Genomic DNA, 22504 nt, shown 5'->3' with positions numbered 1-22504 from the left:
TTGAAAAGTCTCGCCAGGGTATGTTCCAAAGGCCGTAGATCGATAAAACAATCTGGTCAAGGTTGTCGATGAAGCTGTAAGATGGATTTGCACGCTCTGATTTTATGTACAGCTAATGAACGCAACACCTGAGCGGGCCGACATAAGACTTGTACAAGGGAGTTGCAATGGTGCCAATGGAAGTCTCTTGTCCGGGGGCATGATTTAATTAAGAAATAAAACTGAACGACGGCATTGTTTGCCCTAGACATTGTTGTCCGACCCGAGCGACCGTTTTAATCGAGTAGTTCTTCAAATAGTTGTGATCTTGCAGCAGTTTCTTTCCAACTATTCTCAACATCTTACACATTCTTTCAAAGTACACACAAATATAATTTAATTTACGCATCAACAGAGCGAACAATTTGCTTCGAGGCAAAAGATAAAAGCGAACCAGCAGTGCCCCAACCGCGTAAGCGATTTCCCGATGGGGTTTTTCGGGATTGCTGGTACGAAAATTCAATATCCATTTTAATGACGTTCGTTACAGAAAATTACAATTATTAGTATTTAATTTTCATTATTAAATAAAATCGATTCAAAAGCGGCTTCCTGCCGCTGGTAGGAGGAAAAAGGGTGGTGGCTTGTGTACATGTTTTCCCGCAGCTTTCCATTTAGACTGCGCCGCAAACCCCATCTTGTTCATCTTGCATGATGAGGCCCGTGATAAGATTTCGAACCCGATGAGCGAAGGAAGCAAAAATAATCACAATATTAATAAATGTAATCATTATTATCAACGCAATTATGATAATCATTTGGTTTCACACTTGTGCGCAGGCAGCGTTAGCAGCGCGCGGAAGTTTGGCGCAGTGAGAAGATGTAGAAAACCCGACATGAATTTTGGCGCTTGAACTGTTTTTCGCTCTTCATTGCGCCGTGTTGAATGTGTGTTGTTATGTTTAAGGGCAAACTTTGTTCGGAAGTGAAATGAAAGCGCCCGTATTGTGAGGTGTGCTGTGACCTTCGCGAGGAGTTGGTCCTTCCCGGATTGGCTGGTGGAGCAATTAATGTGGCTGTTTTTTTTTACCAAGCACTTGGTCATCTTGCAAGAATTGATAGGTTTTGTAGCCATATATAGGAGCTTCCATTCGCTACTATTCTAGCACACATCGGCAATGCACCTCGGGGGAAAAGCCTCATGGAAAAGAACATCGGTTCTGTATCGGCGCAAAGTGGAGTGGAGCCCCATACAAAAAACCGAACCGCCAAACAGTAGCGCAAGATGAAAAACTAGCCCTGCTACAGTTGGTAGCATCAATTACTGCTACACTCCATAAATAATTAAGTCTGTAAATGAACTCAAACGGAGCTCGCAGATTCGTTCTTGCGGCTGAGGAACGATCTTCACGGTAATTTCAATCGCATCGCATCCTTTCTCGTACTACTGCTGACAAGTTCAGGGCGCTTCTAGGGGCCTAACTATGCTCACCACCCTTAGCCACCACCCGTCCAAGGTCTGTTGTGTGAAGTGTAGCGTTTTTGTTTGCCAGTGGCAGGTTGGTGTTTTTGTTTTCTGCCGTTTTGCTCTTCTTCATCTCGCGATCGCCGGTTTTCTCATTTAACACAACCGCGATCATCGCGCACGGCAGCATGTTTTGCTTCGTTTCGTTTTCCTTAACGACATACACACACACACACCTACCTCCTTTCTGTACGGCGAGTCGTGTGTTTTTCGCTCTGCTATTTCGCGCATCGATCGATCAGCGTTCGATTGTGACTATCCAATAAAGGATGATTGGTAAATAGAGTTGTAACCGGAGCAAAAAAAAAAAAACACACGCTCCATACTGTTCGACGGCTATCGTTAACTGAGACGGTTTTTTTAGTCCCTTCTGCTACCCTTCTCTTACGGGTTTCCGTCCTCTGCTTGCGTTGAAGTCTCTTTTGTACGTTAGAGGATGTACAGCGCACTCAGGTCTCGCCATGCACACCTCCATAAAGGTTGTGCGGGATGCGGCCGTGTGCCTGACTGTTTAAAGATTCATCTCGTGTTGCATGCCAATTGTAATGCGCTCGCGGAATTCCTTCGTCTCCCTCTCCCGCTACCATCCACCCATCCCCAAAACCCACGCCTCACGGACGTCCTTTACGCGACGGGGCTTTGGGTGCATGGATGAATGATGGAATGTCTCGGGAGGGTGGCAACTCGCGTAACAAAACCGCATCGAAGTAAGTGCTCACCGCAATGAGCAAACAGCTTATGGTCATGGGAGGAAATTAACTTGTTCAGTTGCCCGTTCCACCCTGTACCGTACTGCGCTTGAGTGTGCCGTCTTTGCGGGCGTATATTTGGTACGTTGACAGGTAATCGCGCGTCTAGTGTTACATTATCTAAAATTATCTCTGATAATGGGAAAATTTGTACCGTATCGATAATTCACAACCGAAGTTCCAATTACTCACGGTGGAATGGAATGAATCGAAAAATTAATATCCTTCAACCATTCAATTACTTCCACTGTTGCTTGTTGCTTGCCAAGGTGTGATAAATGATCCTGCTTCCGATTAAAGTAAAGAAATATAAAAAAAACGGTTCAGAAAGATTCCAGGTAGCTTTTAAACTCATATCAGCACGAAACTACTTCAATCAGCGGGATGACCCGTTTCCGGGTACAAGCCAGCAATTTTACCCATTTATTACGCATAAGAGCACGGACAAGTAATGACCCCCGGCGAGTGTTATCTTTTAAGCGCACCGATGAATGGTGGTGGTAACGCAACGCGAAAAAAAAAATCGTTTATCTTGTAAATGAAGTTTTCGATCATTTGATTAAATTTAGTAAAATTAATGCTCATTATCCTTAGCTTCCTTTTTGCCCTTGTGCCAATGCGAAAGATGGGTTCTTATGTGTGTTTTGTTTCTCTTTTTCTTTTTCCCCAGGTTTCCGAGCCCGGTCCTTCCTTCCGACGGGTTTGGGGCAGTGTGTAGAACCGCTTTAGAGAAGGAAAACGGGAGCGCCCACAGACGCCCCTGTTCGCGACACCAACGAGAGACGCTCGCGCACTAGTGCGAGCGCGTAATACCGGTTCAAAATTTACAACATCGCACGGCTTGCGAACCTAGATCAGCCCAGTCGACCAATGGGCATATCGGACGAGGGTAACCGGCTGGAGGATATCGGACCCCATGAGGCACGGCCACCGCAGGGCAGTCCACTGGAGCGCAGCGCTAGCACGGGACAGCTGATGGGGAGCAGCGGGGGCGACCCGAACAGCCCACTGTCGGACCCGCACAGCGACGACGGTGGGGACGATTTTGCGCCAAAGAGGAAGCAACGACGGTACCGGACGACCTTTACGAGCTTTCAGCTGGAGGAGCTAGAGAAAGCGTTCTCGCGCACGCACTATCCGGACGTTTTTACCAGGTATGTTGTACCGGGGACTTTTGAGAGACTGAAGGGGTCGTTGAATAGCAGGAAAGCTCTTCATGGGTTAGGTTTCGTTAACCATCACTGAGCTTCAAGAACTGAACTTCGCTATCTGAAGTCCTTCTTTTTGCCATCAATCCGCTCTACATCCGAGTATTGTTTAGTTTTGAGATGTGTTGAGATTATAATGTATGTCTTAATTAAGTTAAGTTAAGTCTTAAAACTGAATTAACTGATATACAAGCCTGGGGTCCGATGTACTAAAATGCACTTGTTGGAAAGTGCTAGGAATATAGTTTGAGTGTCAGTTTTATCAGTAAACAGCAGGTCACCGAAGCAACTTTAGACCTAACGTAATATGTTTGAGGATCTGGTCAGCTACCATTCAGAAGTTCTTTAGCGATCTTCTCATAATTTTGATGGAATTCTTGAGGCAGTTTGAGCTCACCCTGCAGATGACAGTTGCATGCTTGAGGAGCTGGTCAGCTACTAATCGGGAAGTTTTTATATGAACTTCTCATAATTTTAATAGAGTTCTTGAGGCAACTTGAGGCTTCGTGAGCATATAATATCATATGAAGTATGTTCAAGAATATTTGAAATACTTTGAAAATCTTCCGACATCCAACAATGTACTAGACACCGGCGGATGAGAAGCCAAATTGACCAAATGCAGTATTAGAACATAGAATTCACCCAAACTTCACCGAGACGTGAGGTTTTTTTGCGAGCTGGTAGTGTAGCTCTAAAGAATCCCTGTTGTCCTTATTGTCTATATTGTCATATTTGTACTTCGACTACACTAGCGCCACCTACAGGCTTAAATTTCATCTTCTAGCTGAATTTAGTTGCGAGCTTGTACGATATAAGGCTCGTAGGTGTTTTAGACCATGTTCTGAACTTTGCAACTTTGTTTGTTACACTTTACACATTTGTTAAATTCTAAATTACTTAGGTCTAATTTTCTATTAAAAAATATTGTAAACAGCATTAAAAGTACACGTGAATAAAAGCACGATTCGTCACAAAGCCGCATTGGATAGCTTGAAGTAAATTAGTTGGCGCAATATCCACATCATTACTTCGCCACTCCACTCTGCAATCACTGCAATCTGCAAACGTTTCGGTGGGTGACAATGTAATGGATTCCAATTATTGTCGTTGTACAAAACAAATAGCATCGTCCGTGTTGAGGCTGGACGGGGCGGACGAGCCCACGGCTGCTGGGAGACCACGTTGGGATACCCCTTGCTTGACCACGACAATTATTTAATCAACATTTCATTACCCACAGCACAAAACCACCAACACTTTGGTCACAGTGCACAAACCGGTGCACCGCTTGATAGAGTGTGTGTGTGTGTGTGTATCAAATGCACCCTATGTGTCCACCCTTGTGATGGCGGTGTTGCGCTCTGCCGTGCTTTCGTGCTCGGGCGGCATTGCATAGTAGTAATTCACTAACAATAATAACAGTGCCACACTGTACCATTTGCCCTGTGCGCCCTGCACGCGTCTCGCCATGACTTGCCGGCCCCATCTAGTGTGCTTTAAAAGTTTTTTTTCGTTGTTGCGTGGCATTATAATTTCATGCTCGGGTGCGAAATGCACCAAATTATGCACCACCACCTCTTAAACATGCCTTCCCCTCCCTTGCTTTCCTGCCCTCGCCCCATTCACCCATTGCTCTAGCCGCTAGTCGCTTCTTGTGACTTCGCTGTTCTGGTTGGTTTTGGGAAAGCGCAAACACACGCCGTTCCGATCCCGTGTTGTCACACCGACGGCCGACGGTTTATGCATCTGCCCGAAAGCAAAAAACCGGCTAAGCCGATCAAAACTGTATCATTTCACATGTTGGCGTGTGATCGTGCCTCTACTCTATCGCTGGCGAATGTTCGTCCTCTGCCAACATACACACTCTGATGTACCCACACGCAAGATTAAAATGTACATACATTTAATTAATATGAATTATAAAATCATATCTCTCTTCCAATTCGCTGAACGCTGCAATTACTTGTGCGTGCGAGTTGTTTTAAAATATTCACTGATAACATGTTTTCCCCAAAAGCCGGACCTGGTAGTACTTACCGCGCATAAAAGGGAACGAGCTAATTGAGCACTGGCATAAGCACGGTTGACATTTTGACATCAATTATCGTTTTGCTGCAATAATGACGTTTTGATCTGATGCTGCCAAGTCATCGCAACCGATTGCATACTATCCAGCGACATGTTAAATGAATCCGGTTCAATTGACCTTCCGCGGGTTTCAGTTTCCGAACGCTGTAGAAATGTTTATATTATTAGAAGGAATTAAGCATTTTGCCACTCATTAGAACCGTTCATTTCGAGGCACTCTCATCGGTGCCGGAATGATATGTTTGTTTGCAGGCGCACACGCATTAGCCGAGCTCGTGGCAGTTGTGCTCATAATTAATCATAACGCTTGACGACACCGGTGACGGACGGGGCTGTTGAATTGTCGTGCGTTTATTATTTTTTCTTCGTTCCCATTCTTCCACCATCGGCAAAGGTCGCTAACACAATAAATAAACATGGGCTTATCGATAATCATCCGGGTCCTCGCCAACCAACCGGCATCGCTCACAATGTCACCAGGAAACGCCCCGGAATTCTCCCCAGCTCGCAAAAGGGTTAAACGTTATTTGTCGCTCTATTTGGTTCGTGCCCCGTTACCCACTCGGGCCCGGTTGGGCTGTGCGATGCGGCAGTGCCCCTGCAAATGAATGAACAACCGGCACGACAAATAACAACCGCAGTTACGGGCGAACCACCGCTAAAGGATGCAGTGTGATCGGGAGCATTAGCATAAAACATAATACAATTTGCATATTGATTAAAATTTAATTACTCACATCGCTTATCGATCAACGCGCGGTAGTTTTATTTTTTTTCGTTGCACTCGTTTTGTTGGGAACTTTGGAGAATGCAGTATTTGCATGTGTTGTTTTCGTTCGACTGTGGCTAAATGAGTGCTGATACATCGCTGCTGCATGAAAAAGGACATAAATGCGTTATCGCATGAAATGATAACGATATTTTGTAGCAGGGCACTAGGGTATGTGACTTCTTTGTATCTCAAAACGGTTGAAAAAAAAAACACCTCTCATGCTGGATATTTCGGAACGCTCTGCGTTCGGTTGGCTTATTTACTTCACAAGCTTATATTTATTTAACTTTTTGTTATTCTTCCAGGGAAGAGCTAGCGATGAAAATAGGACTGACCGAGGCCCGAATACAGGTGAGTCATAATGATGTCTACCATTGCGTCTGACTGCGCACGTTCTAGGAAGTGGCTAGTGCACTGGAACCCAGGAAACAAGCGCACGAACGCAAGCGTCCGGTGAAAAACTTCGGAAACATCGCACAAACCCTCATTTAAGGTTGCAACCCTTCCCGAAACGCAGTGCGAACTGTTTTTTTTTGTTTCTCTGTTCCATTGTTATTATGCCCATGATGTTAAACAATTTGAGGCAAACTAAATCCGGGGAAGAAGTGGGAGATATTTTTTGTTCGGTGATGTTTCGCCTCCTGGCATCTCATTCGCCAATGACATTCGTCGGGTGCTGTACGTCGATACGGCAGCACGGAAAGCATATCACGCAACGTCATTAGTACAGCTTTCCTACCAATTGGTTGTTAAAAGGGAAGCAAATTAAATTAGTTCGCGTTCGGGACCTTTGCACACCGACCGTATCTCTTTTTCTGCGGGATGGGTTTGTGTGTGTGCGAAAAGTTTACTCAATTGGAGCGTTAGTTTTACAAATTCAATCTGATAGACCGTTACGATCGCTACAAAGTGATGAGTTGTTGTGAAGAAAATGGGGTTAATGGTTTTGTAGGTATTTTACTACAATTTGACCAGTTAATGGTGAGATTTTGTGGAAAATCAGATAATTTCACACCCAAGTCCGAATTTCCATTATGTCGACTCGATGTCGACTGTCAAAATTTTATGTAGACCACTGCCTCACTTTTACTATCATTTCTTGCGTTAGTGGTGAATCTGATTCAGACTTATTGCACTGAATACATCTTTGGACGAAATGAATTTGAATCCTTATTCAAAAGTTGTATGAATCCTCAAAGGCTCGAGAATTTTTGAATGAAATGTGATTTTATCCTTTTTGTGTTAATATTAGTTCGGTATTTTTGAGTTCTAAACACAGGAAATATATTATACTCAATTAAACAAATCATTTTTACTATTTAATGTGTATCTTCTTTATCGGCACAACAACCTGTAGAGGTCTAGAGGCCTGCCATTTATGGTTTTCTTGGCATAATTTACCCGGACCTGGATAGTCCAGCCTACGACGATTGGTCCGAATGGGATTTTGGAACGGTCTTGCCGTGTGAAAACCTGCACCGCTACCAATACACCACCGTCTAGGTTTTTTAAAATGTTTATAGTTTCCCAGAAATAGGCAATTGCATTGGAATTGTGAATTAAAATGGTTAAAAAAAATCAGCAAAAAAGTCTAGCGAAAAGTCAGTTCAAAACGGTTTATGTAATCGAATCCTTAAATTATTTTTCCGAAGAGATACATTAATATAAGAGATTTAATGAGCCATAAAGCATTATTGAAGCTTTTGAAAGTCTACTCGTGCTTTGAATAACTCCTCACTAAAAGTTCATATGAATGATTCTGCTCAAAAGATACATTAAGCTCAAAACTATTTAATGATTTATTTCCATTTTTCCTTTCGTTTATTGCATGACACCGTTGCCTCCGACACACGAAAAGATGCATAAACAGTAATGAAGCAATTAAGTATAGTAATTTATGAAACACCTTCCACAAAATAATTGTTTGTAGCATTTTAAGTCTGTAAAACATCCTCGGAGCAATTTGTTCCTTTCGAGTCCGGCACTATAAAATAAATAAATATTTCATATCTTCCTTCGTGTAGCTTACTGTACCTACATCGCAAGCTCATGCCAATGACAAGGATGCAACGTAAGCGCGTTCCTTCGTTTGTCCCATTCCCATGCTGAAATGCTATCGATTCGCCTTTTGCGCTCAGTACGACACGATGGAAAAATCCAATGGCTGGTTAGTTAAACAAACAGATTATCGGCGATCACGTATTCACATCCCTTCTCCTGCAGTGCCATGCCACCACCATCGCCACCGTCCCCTACGCCAACCGTCGATCCCACATGCTCGAGCGCATAAACACGTTCATTAGCATATTTATTATGTTGCTGGTTGGTGCTCGGCATGCACGTATGCATGTTTGCGTTCGATCGTGTTCCTCCCCCCCCCCCCCCCCGATACATGGAGGCGCGTACCGATGAAATATCCCCACCTTGATCGTGACCGAAGGGAACAAGCAACCACCAACAGTACAAACCACACTGGACGGTGGGAGTGGGTGCATACGTACTGGGCGATGAATTTTCCCCTCCCGGTGTGCCAGAGTGCGATGGGTGGAGTGAACATGGGAATCGCTGCTGGGGAGTACCACATAAGCCGGGGCATAAGCCAGACAACATCGACGCAATTTCATACCGCACAAACACCGGGCTGTTGGATTGGAGAGCCGGATTGGTTTTATTTCCAGTTTTCTGGATTGGTTTTTCGGGGGAGAGTTGGCGATATTGCCGGTGAAACCGTTTATCTTTTATGCATACACATCAAGTTATGGAAAGGAAGCGAACCAGCAACCAGCACCTTAAAGGCACGATGTTGAATCACGCATAAAAATGAGTACATGCCGCACCGTGCGCCGTAGTGTTCGTGAGCGAGCTAATTTGTCGTACGTTGGCCAACACTGGTTGGGAATGTACACGCTGTATATAGGTGAAGGAAATGAATCTTGCACATGCCCAAGCAATAAGGGACCGAAGCAAATGATGGGGAGGGGGAGGAAGTTGCAAAAGGGAAAAAAAACAAGCTCCATAATTGTTAGCCCCCGTCTATGTCGGGCGGACCAAACCGGACTACCCGCTGCCCGCCTGCCGGGGTGTGCCGTGGCCGGGTAGGCGATAAATTTAGATTGATTTAATTACGAACTAAATTGAAGCAATGTCACCTACGATTACCGGCCCTTAGCAGCGGTACTCTTTTTGCCGCTTGAGCTTTGTGCGAGCGGGCTTAGTGTGAGTGTGTTGCCAGCTATCGCAACCATTTTGCCTACGATCGGACCAATGCAGTCGGGGAAACATATTTAATGGATAATAATGTCGTCTAATGGCAACGCGGTTCAGACTGGTGGTGGGTGACAGTTTTTTTTTGTTGTTGTTGAGTCAATTCACTCATACCGGGCAGGTGCGTGGGATGGATTGGGAGGGCAGGCAGCGAGGAAGGATAAGCAATGGCTACAGGCAACGGCCCGGAAATTTATTGCTTTAATTAGTTGTTTTTTATGACGATGATTTTACACCTTACACCACCATGGGTGGTGGTGGCCACGAATGCCACCGCTGTGGCACACCGCGATATCCTAGCGGCGGATAAATGGCATAATTGAATTTTAGTTTCCTTTTTATCGCGCGGCCCTAATTTATGCAAATAGAGCTATATATGTGTGTGCCTACACGGCTGCGAATGGAACGGAACGTCACATTAACGGTGAACGCGTAGACACTAAACGAGGCCATTCCGAAATTAAGGATAATTAGCTAATCTAGCCGGGGTTATTGAGCGGCCATTCGGAAAAAGGGAAACAGGATAACAGGAAGCGGTCTCAAGAAAGAAATGAAAAAAAAAACGGATCAAACCCCTTTTTGTGATCCTGGAGTTCGAGTGTATGACCCTTGGTTGAAGTGTGCAGTGGTGCGGTCGGAGTTCACCGTCGTGGAACTCAAATTAAGGCTCATTTAGCAAAATGAAACATAAAAGCCCCTCCAATGGGCCATTCCGGGTAGATAAACACATAATGCATGGGCATCCAAAGAAGGGGGGGGAGGATACCCAAAAAGTGATCGTGAGTTCGGTCCCAAGCAGGACATTAGGAACAGTTGGGAAAACATAACCAGATAAGCTACCATTTTTGTTTGTTCCATTTTATCCTCCACGTTTGCCGACATCTTGATGATTGTTTTCGTGCACCGTTTGGTGGGGCCATTGTTTACGGTCTCCATCTACAATTACACACACCGTGTAAAGCTGTGTGAGCAAAATGGGGGGGGGGGGGGCCCAATTTATTGATAACCATTAAGCTGTACTGTGAAATTTCGCAATTTCGCCCAGTACCCACTCATCACCCGCTCGCGGGCTATCAATTTCACGATTTATCCATTGCGGTGGCCACCACCCGCCCGGCGGCCATTGTGCCGCGCGCATAATTTACAGCCCGTTACGTGGATAATCACGATTTTTCTATTAGACAAATCCCTGTTATTGAGGCATGGGCAGGATGCAATCCGTAGCTGGATGGCATCAACGGGGGTTTGGGTGTTGCTTGCAGGCGAACGATCCCGCTTAGATAGGTGTCGGTGGCTGGGACCCGAGCAGTAGCAGTAGCAGCTACTTGTCCCGTTCATATCCTGCGTGGTTCGTCTTTTCCGCCGCCGGTAACAATGCGGGCAGAAGGCGCAGTAAAAACAAATGCTGAAAGAGAGCAAAAGTGAGCGATCGCTGCAGATCGTTATTAGCGGGTCTCACGAATGTATCCCGAAGGCATATCATTGCAATTGGCGTCGATTTCGCAGAACACGGCATGCGGCGTACGGGGGTCCGAGTTTCTCTACGCGCTGGGATATTTGCATAAATGCATGCACCGAGAGAGCTGTTGCGAGCGCCAAAACCCTTGCATTTCAGGCTTTTCGGTGCAATTCCGCACCTTTATCGTATCGCCGTTTGACTCGCCGTAGTTTTGCTAATTAATTTTATTGCATATAATCATACACAATCATTTAACGACGTTCCCGGCGAGGGCCGTTGCGTTTCCCCGGCTTCAGGTGGGATCTTAAATCTCGAGAGTGTGATTGGACCGATATGATAATGTTTATCTTTAATTTGGATACGTTTGCTTTTGGGCAAACCCGGTGTAAAAGCTGTGATGCCTCTGTGTGCCTCTAGACGAAGATCTCAACCAGGCCGCATCTAAACGTTTCATTTATCCAGCAGGAAATAACATAGGGGCTATCAACCGTGGTTAGTGTATTGCGCTGCGCACGATGAACCGATAAAAAAAAATCCGGTACCAAAAACCGGATGGGAATCGTTCAATTATTGATCGAATTGGAAATGATAACTTTGCGAGAAATCAAACAGTTCCATCATAAATGCTGCCCATAACTGCCCATCACACATATCACAACACAACAGTCCTGTAATTCATACGCTCGTCCAACCAATTCGTGGCGTTTTCGTGGTTTTACTTGATTGTTCGCCGTTTTTACGTTGGAAAACTTCCAACCGAATTGGGTTATTTTCGGGCCCGAATGGTTCCCAACGGAAAGGAAGAAAAAATCCCATTCCAATGCCATTCACCATTCACTCTTTCTTTCTGCTAATGAGTTTAATTGAAGGACACCGGCTTGTACAAAACCGTACGGGTGGTTTAATTAAATTTTCGGTACGAACAACTCGCTGTCCGAAACCAATCCGTGTCCACTTTCCAATGCGCTGCAAAAGTAACAATTCCATCGTGCGAAACGCACGTTCACAATGGAACTGCACTGTTTGCAACTACGCTCGGCAAAAGCCATTGTATCACTCCCCATCCGCCATCCGATTCTAGGCGAAAGGCGAACAGAAGAACTGCTGCTACGCAGTTGGGCGCAGCAGCAACGATCATATCACATTAAGCCAATAAATGATGCAGAACATTTGATTGATTCGATTCCGATGCAAATTTCCGCAAACGGCGAGACGGCGGGTTTCGTACCGGAGGGAGGGGTTTTTAGGCCCCTAATAATAGTGCGCTTCTGTTGCGTTTGGCCCAATTCGTTGTTTTTAGCAAAAAAAATAAACGGAGAGATAACGGATGGTGCGCACTGTGCGGTACACGTGTGCAGCACCTTTGACTTTCTTTGGGTGCGTATCTCTGTGTGTGTGTGTTTCGGAAAAAAACGGGGCGGAAGTTGTGACCCATACCATTGTGCCGGGGTCGCCACATGTGCCACTTGGATGTTGGTGGAGGCAAGTTTTTCCCAAGAAGTGAGTTTATTTTTTGCGAAAACTGGTAACTGTATTATTTCCTGGGTCCTGGACCTCATCTGTTGTTTTAAGAATGTCTTGTTTTTTTTTAAGGGTTCTAGTCTTCAAACCAGCTACTCTTAATTAATAGCTCGAAATTGTTCTATAAAACCTTCCGAATATCAACTAATACCACAAAAATACCTCTTAAACACGGCAAAAGCCGGGCATTAGAAAGCTTCTCACTTCATCACCTTTTTAAGCCATCTGATGAGCAAATACCACAACACCCGGCACATCATGCGGCCCCGGACGGCTAACGGGTAACCTTTCTTTTTTCCAGCGTGACTCAGGAAACCACTCGTTAATCTCCCATTTGTCACTGTAATTCATTCGCTCGGTCCAAGCAGTCGGGCAGTTTTGTTCATAAACGTTCCCCTCTTAGCGCGCGTAATAGGATTTAAGGCTATTCGTTAGATGCGTCTTGTTGTTTTTGTTCGTTGTCCCGTCGGTGTCGTATCGATACTAACCAGCACGGATGACGCGACTCGGGATGTGTGTATTTTTGGTTTTGTTCCGTTCTAAATACAAACTCCCGCCAAGCCCGTGGACCGTGGCACAGCTCCATTTTCGGTGCCCCAAGTTAACACCCTGGCAGAATATAAATGGCCCATTCCTGGCCATTCCATTACCTTTGCCGCCTTTGCTTGAGTTTTGCTCGTGAAAAATATAATTTATGTTTCATGTTTTCTCGGTTCGTTTCGAAACTCTCACTTTGGGTTTAAGCCAAAGCTAAAAAAAAAAAAAATTATAAAATAAAATACAAAAATTGCCTTGAATGTGTTGGTATGTCCCAATGTTGCTGTTGCTGGTTAGCGAACAACTATGGCGTGAGCAAATTATTGTGACCATTTTTTCTGCCGATGTTGTTGCTGTTGGTCCACATTCCTTCGTGGGGCTCACGCACACCGGGAGTATAACAAGGCTCCACTTCACAAAAAAAACCATCATCTTCACCCCTTCCCAACTTCACCGTACAAAACGCGCATCGGCGGCATTTGTCCAAGACCTAATTTTTCGTTTCAGTTTTTTTGATTAATTTTCTAAATTATTTTGACAGTTTAATTACCGTCGTTCATATAAATTTCGGTCCTAATCGATTGACCGCAGGGTGATGATGATGCTGGCGGTGGTGTGGTCCTGTGGGCGAGGGAGCGCGCACAATCAAAAAAACTGGCGGCGGCATTGTGGTTTTTCAGTCAGTTCTTTTTTTTTTCTTCTGTTCTGTGTCTCGTCTCAGCATGTTGGCTGCGCCATCGTTCGTCCCTGTTCAGCAACGCTACCCGGTGAGGACGGTGAAGCAAAACGGCATGCTCTTAATTTAATCTTGCGAGGGTCAAATATTTGCATATTTAATTAACGATAATCTGTGTGTTCCCTCCACGCCAACCATTCGGCGTGTCCCTGCCGATCGTGCCGCCCCGTCGGCTTTTCGTTTTTTTTTGCGGTTGCTACGATGCTCCAATGTTTTGGGGGCCTTCTATCGACGCCTTCCGACGCGTATCAACTGCATATCAGCTGTCAGAACCCACCAGTCGCTTTTTCTTTCCCTCCCATTGCTTCAATTGCATGTGTAAGTGGGAATGGAAATCGTAGTAAGCAGTGCTCAAAACTTCTGGATGTGATTCACTTTTGCTAAGGAGTTCTCGATCGCGACAACACAAAACCACAACGAAAGAAAAAACGAAACAAAAACAACGAAATAAGTAATCCGCAAGTCTGGGAGCTGCGATTTAGGTAGAAACATTTATCAAAACTGAAAATTTAATTATTTCCCCCTTTGCCGAACTCGGTGAATGTGGGAGCTTCTGGCTGTGGGGATTTATAGCGAGTAGATAAAGGCGTTCGTAACTACTTCTGTTATTTCCAGCCGACTGTTTCGGGACCCAGCCAGACAGAGCACGGCGTCAGAGTGTTTAAGATAGCTCTGGAATGTGAAGCATCTTTAACGGTTTGATTTTGCGAATCGTTTGATGTGGATAAGGATTTTTTTTCTAACTTGAAAAGCTGAAGTTGAATGCTGTTTACATGCAACACTTTACACATTGTTGTATTGCAGGTGAAATAACCTTTGGAAGTTGGGTTGCATTAACATGAAATTGATAGTGCAATTAGTGAGTGGAATTTATTATAATCAAGTTAAGATAGGTAATTATGCGATTAACATTAATATACATGAGAGAGGAGTGCATTAAGATGCAAGAGGATCACCTAAAATGTAAAACAACACCGATTGACAGGATGCGCCAGGTTTGTCTACAGTTGAAACCCCAATAATCATCCCATAGAAACATAATCATCATCCAATTCGAAAGGTCTCTCGATGTGTTGAATCAGACGACGGTAGTTACAATGAACAAACATCCACCCTTTCCATCGACTGGATGCGACGATACGTATCCGATCGTCAGAACTCGGAACATAAAATCCCACGGTCTGACAGGGTCGTCTCCCGTACCGCCGACTCGCCAGGACCCTTCGGGTGGCGAGGGGCATCAGATCGAAGGTTACAAGTTCCGGAACATCGTCGGCATTGTCAGAAACGAACGCGCAACCGCGTATGCCGCCACAGGTGGACAGGTGGACAGAGGACACGGCGAACAGTCAGACACAGCCGATCGTGCGGTAAAGATGGCATCAAAACGGAAACGGACAGAATCCCAAAAAACAGATCACGGCGGTGGGTTTTTGGCCATTCGCCGTCGGGATGGGACGGGATTTCTTTCAAAAGGCGCCGAACCGTTGGGTCTTTGTGCGAGATTCTACGAACCACACGACAAGATTTGGATGTTCGATAAGATGACACTAAACACGTTTATCGGTGACACGAGCCACTTTGCGCGCTACCACGGTGAATGTCGACATGGTCGGCATTGGTGGGGGTTTTATGGGCGAAACAATTTGTTTTGATCTGGCTGGACAGCATCCTGTCCGATCGGATAAGATGACGCTTCAATCATCTAGCAGCAGTGCATTTTCGATGATCAAGTGTCTGATTTGGTTGTGACTCTTATGGACAAAACGGAAATTATATTAAATTAATCCAAACAAAGTTCAAGAGCTAAAACACTCCTCAAGATCGTTTTTGGAGCGAATAAAGCAGAGTTAATTCTACAAATCCCAGGCTGATTACTTCAGTCGGTCCTTTATCTTCAAACTTCCCCCTTTCTCGTACGTGAGCCTGTTCGACATTGAGACGCTACGGGACCGTAGCCGAATCCCACAGCATCAGCTTCCTGCTAATTACTGCTCACTAACCCATCGCCCGCGGGTTCGGTCTCGAGCGCGCCGACCAAATTCCCCCACGCCCGTGACCGGAAATCACGTAGGTGGTAACATTATCACTCATTAATTACGGTCTAATCTAATAATGCTAAATTATATGTCTGGCGGGGCGTATCTTCTTGATGGCGTAAAGCTATATTTGTCTTCCCAATTGGGATCTCTTCACGCGGAAAATGATATGTGGTAGTGGCCGGGGCATTGAGGGATTGAGGGGTTTACCCCAAAAATTGGGGTAAAGTTCTCGTAATGTCTGAGGAAATATGTTTGACTTTAAACATTCTTGAACAATCCAACCAGAGCTAGTGCTGCTTAATCTCTTTCCCGATGCTTTCCCCCAGAGTCGCAGAGACATTTAACGGCATTGCCGTGCCAAAACGTGACAGCTTCGCACTTCAGATTGGGAAAACGTTTTGACAGCACGTGCAGAACCACACATCGTGCCCGTTTGTTTCCATCCATACCTTCACTCCCGGCCTTTGTCGCGGGTGTTTTGGACGACTTCTCACGATTCCGGGGCCGGCGTAGTTGCAAACATTCGAACAGTGCTCAGCGTTAATGGTTCCATTACAAGCGCTTAGTGTTTGCCCATGATATTAATCGTTTTCTCTCGCCGGACGGAAGGCTTCGGCCGGACAGCGAAAGCCACGATCGTCGGGACAGGCAAATGGGGAGCTTTCGCGCTACCTTTCGAATCGGGGGGCCGTTGTGTGTTTTCGAATATGTGGAAGTGTTCGCAGCAGGAGGGTGCTAAGATTGGAGATTTCTTCTGACCCCTTTGGGTACACCATTTGGCGTTTCATTTCACACGCACACACTCACACATTCGCCCCCGATGTGTATGTAACGAGGGTGCGATAGACAGTGACATAAACGAGTTACTGAAACGAACCCTCACGGATCACGGCCTATCAATCCACGCAGACGCCAGGATGGAAGACAGCTCGTACCAACATCGGTTAGCGGACTCGCGATCACGATCGTAATCAGGCGGGAGGTGGGGGGAGCAAAACCGTCGTGAAAAGCGTTGCTAATCAGCTGCAGAAGGTGTGTGAAGTATTCGTTTCCCTATGGGACCGAGGGCTCTTCCCACAGGCAGACCACCCGGATGGAGGTTCTAATCAAATTTATATCATTACTCGTCGTAAACGTTTGACTGTTCCAAGTTTGGTCTGCAAAACGACTCAATGAAACCTCGGTTTTTATGCGCGTACGTCATTATCGAGAACCGTCGGGATCCGTGAGTGGCGCTGACAGATACGTATTTAGCTAAACAAACGAATCAACCAAATCTTCGGTCCGGTTGCGGTGTTTGATTGGAAGTTAGATCTTATCCCCGTGATCATACAAAACCTGAACTTGAGGGAGAAAAGTCGTGAATGATTGATGGATTGAGGCTGACGGTTGATGAAATGCTGATAAAAACATGCAGCTTGGTGGTTGTTCTTGACTTGTTTGCTTTGTGGGATGACGTTTTACAGAACAAAATGTTGGAGCCTTGTTGTTGTCGAAACGACGAACTGCATCAAACACGATCGCACAGAACGTTGGTTCTCATCTGCGTTTCATCGTGTTCAAAATTCCAATTTCGATGACAAATTACCGCTAAACCAACAGAAAATGGAATGCTGCCCAAGGTCCCTCCAGGTCCACACAGAGAGCAAACAAAGCCGCTAATAGGCGCCCCCTTCAAAATGGCAGCACTTTACAACCCGATTAGTGTGTCTCCGGGCGGGCAGTGCGCAACGGTCTAAGACGATCAATAATTTAAAATCAATCCAGCGAATTACTTTAAGCATGCGTAGCAAAAATTATTACCGAAAGCGTCTTAACATTCTTTGCCCCATGCTTCGCCGTGCCGTCCCACGTGTGTGTAATTGGTTTTTTTTTTTTTGTTGCTTCATCCCCTGCGCGCGGAAAGGACGGTCCGCGTCTTTATGTAAACCGATGCCCGCCGTGGGCAGAAGCTGAAAGACAAAAGGATGCCGAATATCATTCCCGCGGCGGATGCGCCGCGCGTCATAAACAATGGGGAGGAATAGAGCGAGAATTAGTTTCGATTATGTATTTATGAGCGAGCGTCTTTGGGTTTGGTTTGTTGGGTCTCGTTTCGTTTCGTTCCTTTGCCGTGGACACTCCCGACGTTCCCTCCTGCTCGCGAAGTAATATCGATTGATCCGAATCTTCGTCACAGGCGCAAAAACGGAATCGATCCACGCCAGTTTTCGTATGTATTGGAAGCACACACACAAGCCCACCTCAAGCGGAGGATGAAATCGAAATCGTACTGGCGTATTGGCTGGGTGAGATGGCCGCAAACGGGGAAAGAAGGGGCGTGTTGCACGGGGAAGATAAAAATTATGTGTTTTGAGCGCAGCATGGTGCTTTTGTTAATCTAATTCACCCCGGGAGGCCAGTGCCCACAGGATGGTTTGGGTCCGTTTCGTTTCCTTTCGGTGTGCGGACTCGCATCGCCCCGGCTAACGATGTCCACGGAACCGCTAATCACCTGTTGCACTCCATCGGGGCTCGCGTCTCACAGTCGAGTGTGTGTCTATGTGTGTGTCTTGTGCCGCTTATATGCAGGTCACGTTTGGCCCAGGCACCGGCAGAAACCCGAAAACGAGACACAAAATTATTGCTAACGAGTCGACGGTTGTTTTGGGTGCCGAAATTCCCGGTATCACCCGCTAATCAGCCGCCGAATGCGCGGTTTAGATGCTTATCTAGGGTGGAGGAATCGCACCGGCACTGCATATGCAATATTAATTGATTTGTAAATCGCCAACGACACCCGGTACCGGATGCAACAGCTGCTGGTGCATTCCATTCACACCGCGGCCTGCCAAACGGAATACAGCGGCGGCTAATGAACGCAACCGGACGGGAAGAACCCATCCATTGCCGCGTGCAAATTGAGCCTGTGTACGCACTTGTGTCACCTTCTAATTACGCTTTGCAGTTGTCTCAAACGGGCCCGAGGCCCGATCACTACAGCACCACCGAAAGGTACCACAAAAACAAGTCATAAACACACGGACGTTCTTGCGTACCGTTCAATGGACAAATTGTAACGAGGGCCAGCTTCGGTTCTCGCCTGCCCACGCTCGCGTGCAACCGAGCGAACGTGCATAAACATAAAACTTCATCGACGCGCCCGACGGTCGCCATTGTTCTGGTGCGGTGCGAAATGCAACGCCATCATCACCATTGCAGTTGCGAGGCAATCACCCGCTGCGCGAGTGTTTACATAAAGGTGAGCATATGCCCAGTCTTCCTCGCACTTGGGAACGGACTCGCACTGGACGCTGCGAATGTGAATTCAATAATGATAATATTGGTTTTAAGTGTTTACGGACCATAAATCAGGATGTGGTAAATTGGATACTCCCGCGCCTAAAGCCCCAAAAGGGTTTTGGGTTCTCCGCAGCCCAGATTGAAGTGTTTTGGGTCGATGTTGGGATATTGAAATCTGCATCGTTTCGTTCGGACACGCGCTGACGATTGGTTTTCCCAGACCTTGGGAAGCGTCTGGAAAGGGGGGATCTTCGCAGGGGATCCCTTTTGGAGGCAGGGCAGCGTGTTAATTGCACCAATCAGCTGCCAGCCCCGAAGGCACTGGTGCTAAAGGAACGTCAATTACCCGTGCAACGAGCGGCCAAGATATGACCTCTTACCGAGAATAGCCATCGCCTTGAGTCATTTGCTGGTAACGAGCTGGTCGCGCTCCCGACGGTGGGAGAGACACTTATGCTAAGGGTTTTATCGCTGTTTAATGAATCTTAAAGAGGGTCCTCCAACAAAGTAGTGGATGCTAGTCATTCGCTGGAGCCTTGGATGGAGTACAACTGGCGATGGTTGAGTGAATGCTAAACGAAGCATTCCCGCGAAGAGTGGCGTAAGATCTTGGAAGCACTTCGGCGATAGTGATCTTCAGCAATCTCTTCTGCTTTAAACGGTCGAATAGGTTTATCTTTATTGAGAAAGCATATGCGTGGTGGATCTTAAGAAGCTACCCAAAGCTCAGTCTCAATTTCTCAGTGACGTTTTAAAGATCCTTTCAATTTAATTAACTCAATAAAAGTATGAGTGTGGGAGATGCGTCCAATTCTCTTTTCCATTCGTCAAATCCAATTCCTTGCTGTTGCACTTCGGCAAGAACTTTGTCCATGCCACTATCTGAGGGACATTTTCAACATCACGACCCGCTCCAACAGCGTTGAGCACAAATTCATTCGCTTCATATCCATCATCAAATAATCATCGCGTGCAGGTAAGACGAAGCATATGATCATTGTTATTCCGTTCCGTTGCATCCATCGGATGCCGTTCCCGAATAACTTCCCGGACGCAGAATTATGAATTCCCCAGGACGCAATCCCAGAATTCGTCGGCCCATGGGAAGAGAATGGACGAGAATCCCATTTCGATTCCGAGAACGACATTAAAGTAATTGAAAAGTACGGACGGGCACGTTTGCGTTCGAGGCCATTTTGGCAGAGACATCATCCACCCCGTCATCGGGTCTTCCGATGGGTATTGCCGAAGTTTTATTAAATTATCATCACGCTAAATGTTGTCTGCTGTATTGCGAGCGGGGTTGCCTCGGTTGGCGAGGGGTTTTGCTTTGCGTACATCGAATTCGTGTCCCTGCGCTCGGTGCGCGATTGTCGAGTGTTTGTACGATAATTCTATAATGGCGGCTTGGAGTGGTGGGATTGTTTTTTTTTGTTTTTTTGGAGAGCAAGATCGTCCACAACCATGGACGACGCATTGTTTTTCGGTATGAGCGCGATTGTTTCGCACGATTTCCTACTTAAATTGCGTGCGCTCTTTCCTGCGCTCCAGAACGTGCATCGAGGCCGGGGTAGTAATTTTCCGTAATTCAATTTTGCCTCATGTTTTAACCGCTTCCGTTACCCGTCTTTCTGCTTTTTCTTCCCCACCCTCTCCACTAGGTTTGGTTCCAGAATCGAAGGGCGAAATGGCGCAAACAGGAAAAGGTCGGACCGCAGGGACATCCGTACAATCCGTATCTGGCGAGCGCGGCCCAAGTCCCGTCGGCCACCGTCGTCGCACCCTCCCTGCCACCGAACCCGTTCAGCCATCTTGGATTCAACCTGCGCAAACCGTTCGATGCGGCCAGCTTAGCCGCGTTCCGCTATCCATCGCTCGGTGCTAGCCATGTGCTACCGTCGGCCTACTTCAACCAGTTCCACCGGTAAGTATTCCCGGCCGGGGCACGTCCCGCCCGTCACCGACCGTTACACCGCCGTATGCTGATCCGACTTTTTCTCTCGCCCTAACAAGTGTCTCACCGTTCTCTTCCTTCGTTGACGAATTTTGCAGAGCGCCACCGCCACCGCTGTTGCCACCGGGCGTTGGTACGCTCTACACACCGACCGCCTCCTTCCAGACGCTGCTGGCAAACATTTCGGCAGCGCAGCGCGCACCACCGTCGATGCCACCGTCGGCGAAGCCACCGCCGTCCGGGGTGGATTATATGGCGCCCACCGGTCCGCCCACCATTCCATCCGGGCCCGTTCCCACCTCGCCGGCATCGCCTCCCATCTCGCCGACCGCGCTACCGCCCGTTGTGCCAGTTCCTCAGGCCGCGCTACAACCGCCGCCATCCCAACCCCCACCGACGGGTTCCGCGTCGCCTCCGCAGGCCGACCGCCGGAGCTCGTCCATCGCCGCACTGAGGCTGAAGGCGCGTGAGCATGAGCTGCGACTGGAAATGTTACGCCAGAACGGGCATAGTGATATCTTAAGCTAAGGAACTGCGGCCACACAACCCCACCAGACAGCCAGCCAGATAGCTCGTATACGCTCTACGATGCTCTGGCCTCGATGGCGATCCTTCGAGATTGTGCACAAAGATCATCTAATTAATTTGTATTTATCGCGAGGGCTAATACCGACCTGAGAGTGGCAAACAAAGGGACATTGTACTCGATATCATATAGCAAACGTGTTTCATCTTCATTCTCTTTCGGATTGCAGCTCAGAACCTGATTAGATCAACAGCATTCGATCATTAGGACACTCAATTAATCAAATTAGTCTGTCCCGAGCGACACGCACACGCGGGGTCAGCACGCTAAATTAAGTCTTCGCCGCAAGCCTCCGTCAGCGCAGCAACACCCGTAACACCGGCAATTCGGCAATCAAACGTCACAATGTCCGATTCGATCCCAGCCGATCTCGTGTCCGACTGATTTCGTCCCGTACGGCAAGATTTCTCGTAAGACACTCGCCTATAATTACACGCCCCATCGCCTTTCCAAAAAACGGGCCAGCCCTGTGGTTGCCCCCCGGGGATGTTCAACCCATTCTACCGCTGTGCGTGCCATCGCGCTAGCGTGACAAACGTCAAGCAGTGGTCACTTTTTGATCCGTCCCAAAGCCCGCAAATTGCCGCAAATTACACAACCACAAAACACGAGCTACCCGAGCACCCCCGGCACTCGATGGCTTCCGAATTGTGGACACACGAAAGCAACCTCGAACGAATAAGGGAAAAATACGTTCCCCCCCCCCTCCTCCACCCAAGTTTGATTTCGATGAAACGTCATCTTGACACGTCACGTATCAAACCCGTGAATGAATGAAATTCTAAACTCCAAGCCGAGC

At 46.8% G+C, this 22504-nt stretch overlaps 1 protein-coding gene across 1 annotated transcript; it reads left to right on the top strand.

Annotated features, from left to right (window-relative positions):
- Nucleotides 1-3123: 3123 nt before the first annotated feature.
- Nucleotides 3124-21647, top strand: LOC128715553 (homeobox protein aristaless). The gene is made up of 4 exons (XM_053810459.1): nt 3124-3407; nt 6630-6675; nt 20827-21089; nt 21179-21647. The coding sequence occupies exons 1-4, from the start codon at nt 3124-3126 to the stop codon at nt 21645-21647; spliced, it is 1062 nt and encodes a 353-aa protein (XP_053666434.1).
- Nucleotides 21648-22504: the final 857 nt, after the last annotated feature.

The sequence above is a fragment of the Anopheles marshallii genome, chromosome 3, assembly GCF_943734725.1.
Source record: "Anopheles marshallii chromosome 3, idAnoMarsDA_429_01, whole genome shotgun sequence".
NCBI lineage: Eukaryota > Metazoa > Arthropoda > Insecta > Diptera > Culicidae > Anopheles > Anopheles marshallii.
This window is presented reverse-complemented; position numbering and strand designations above follow the sequence as displayed.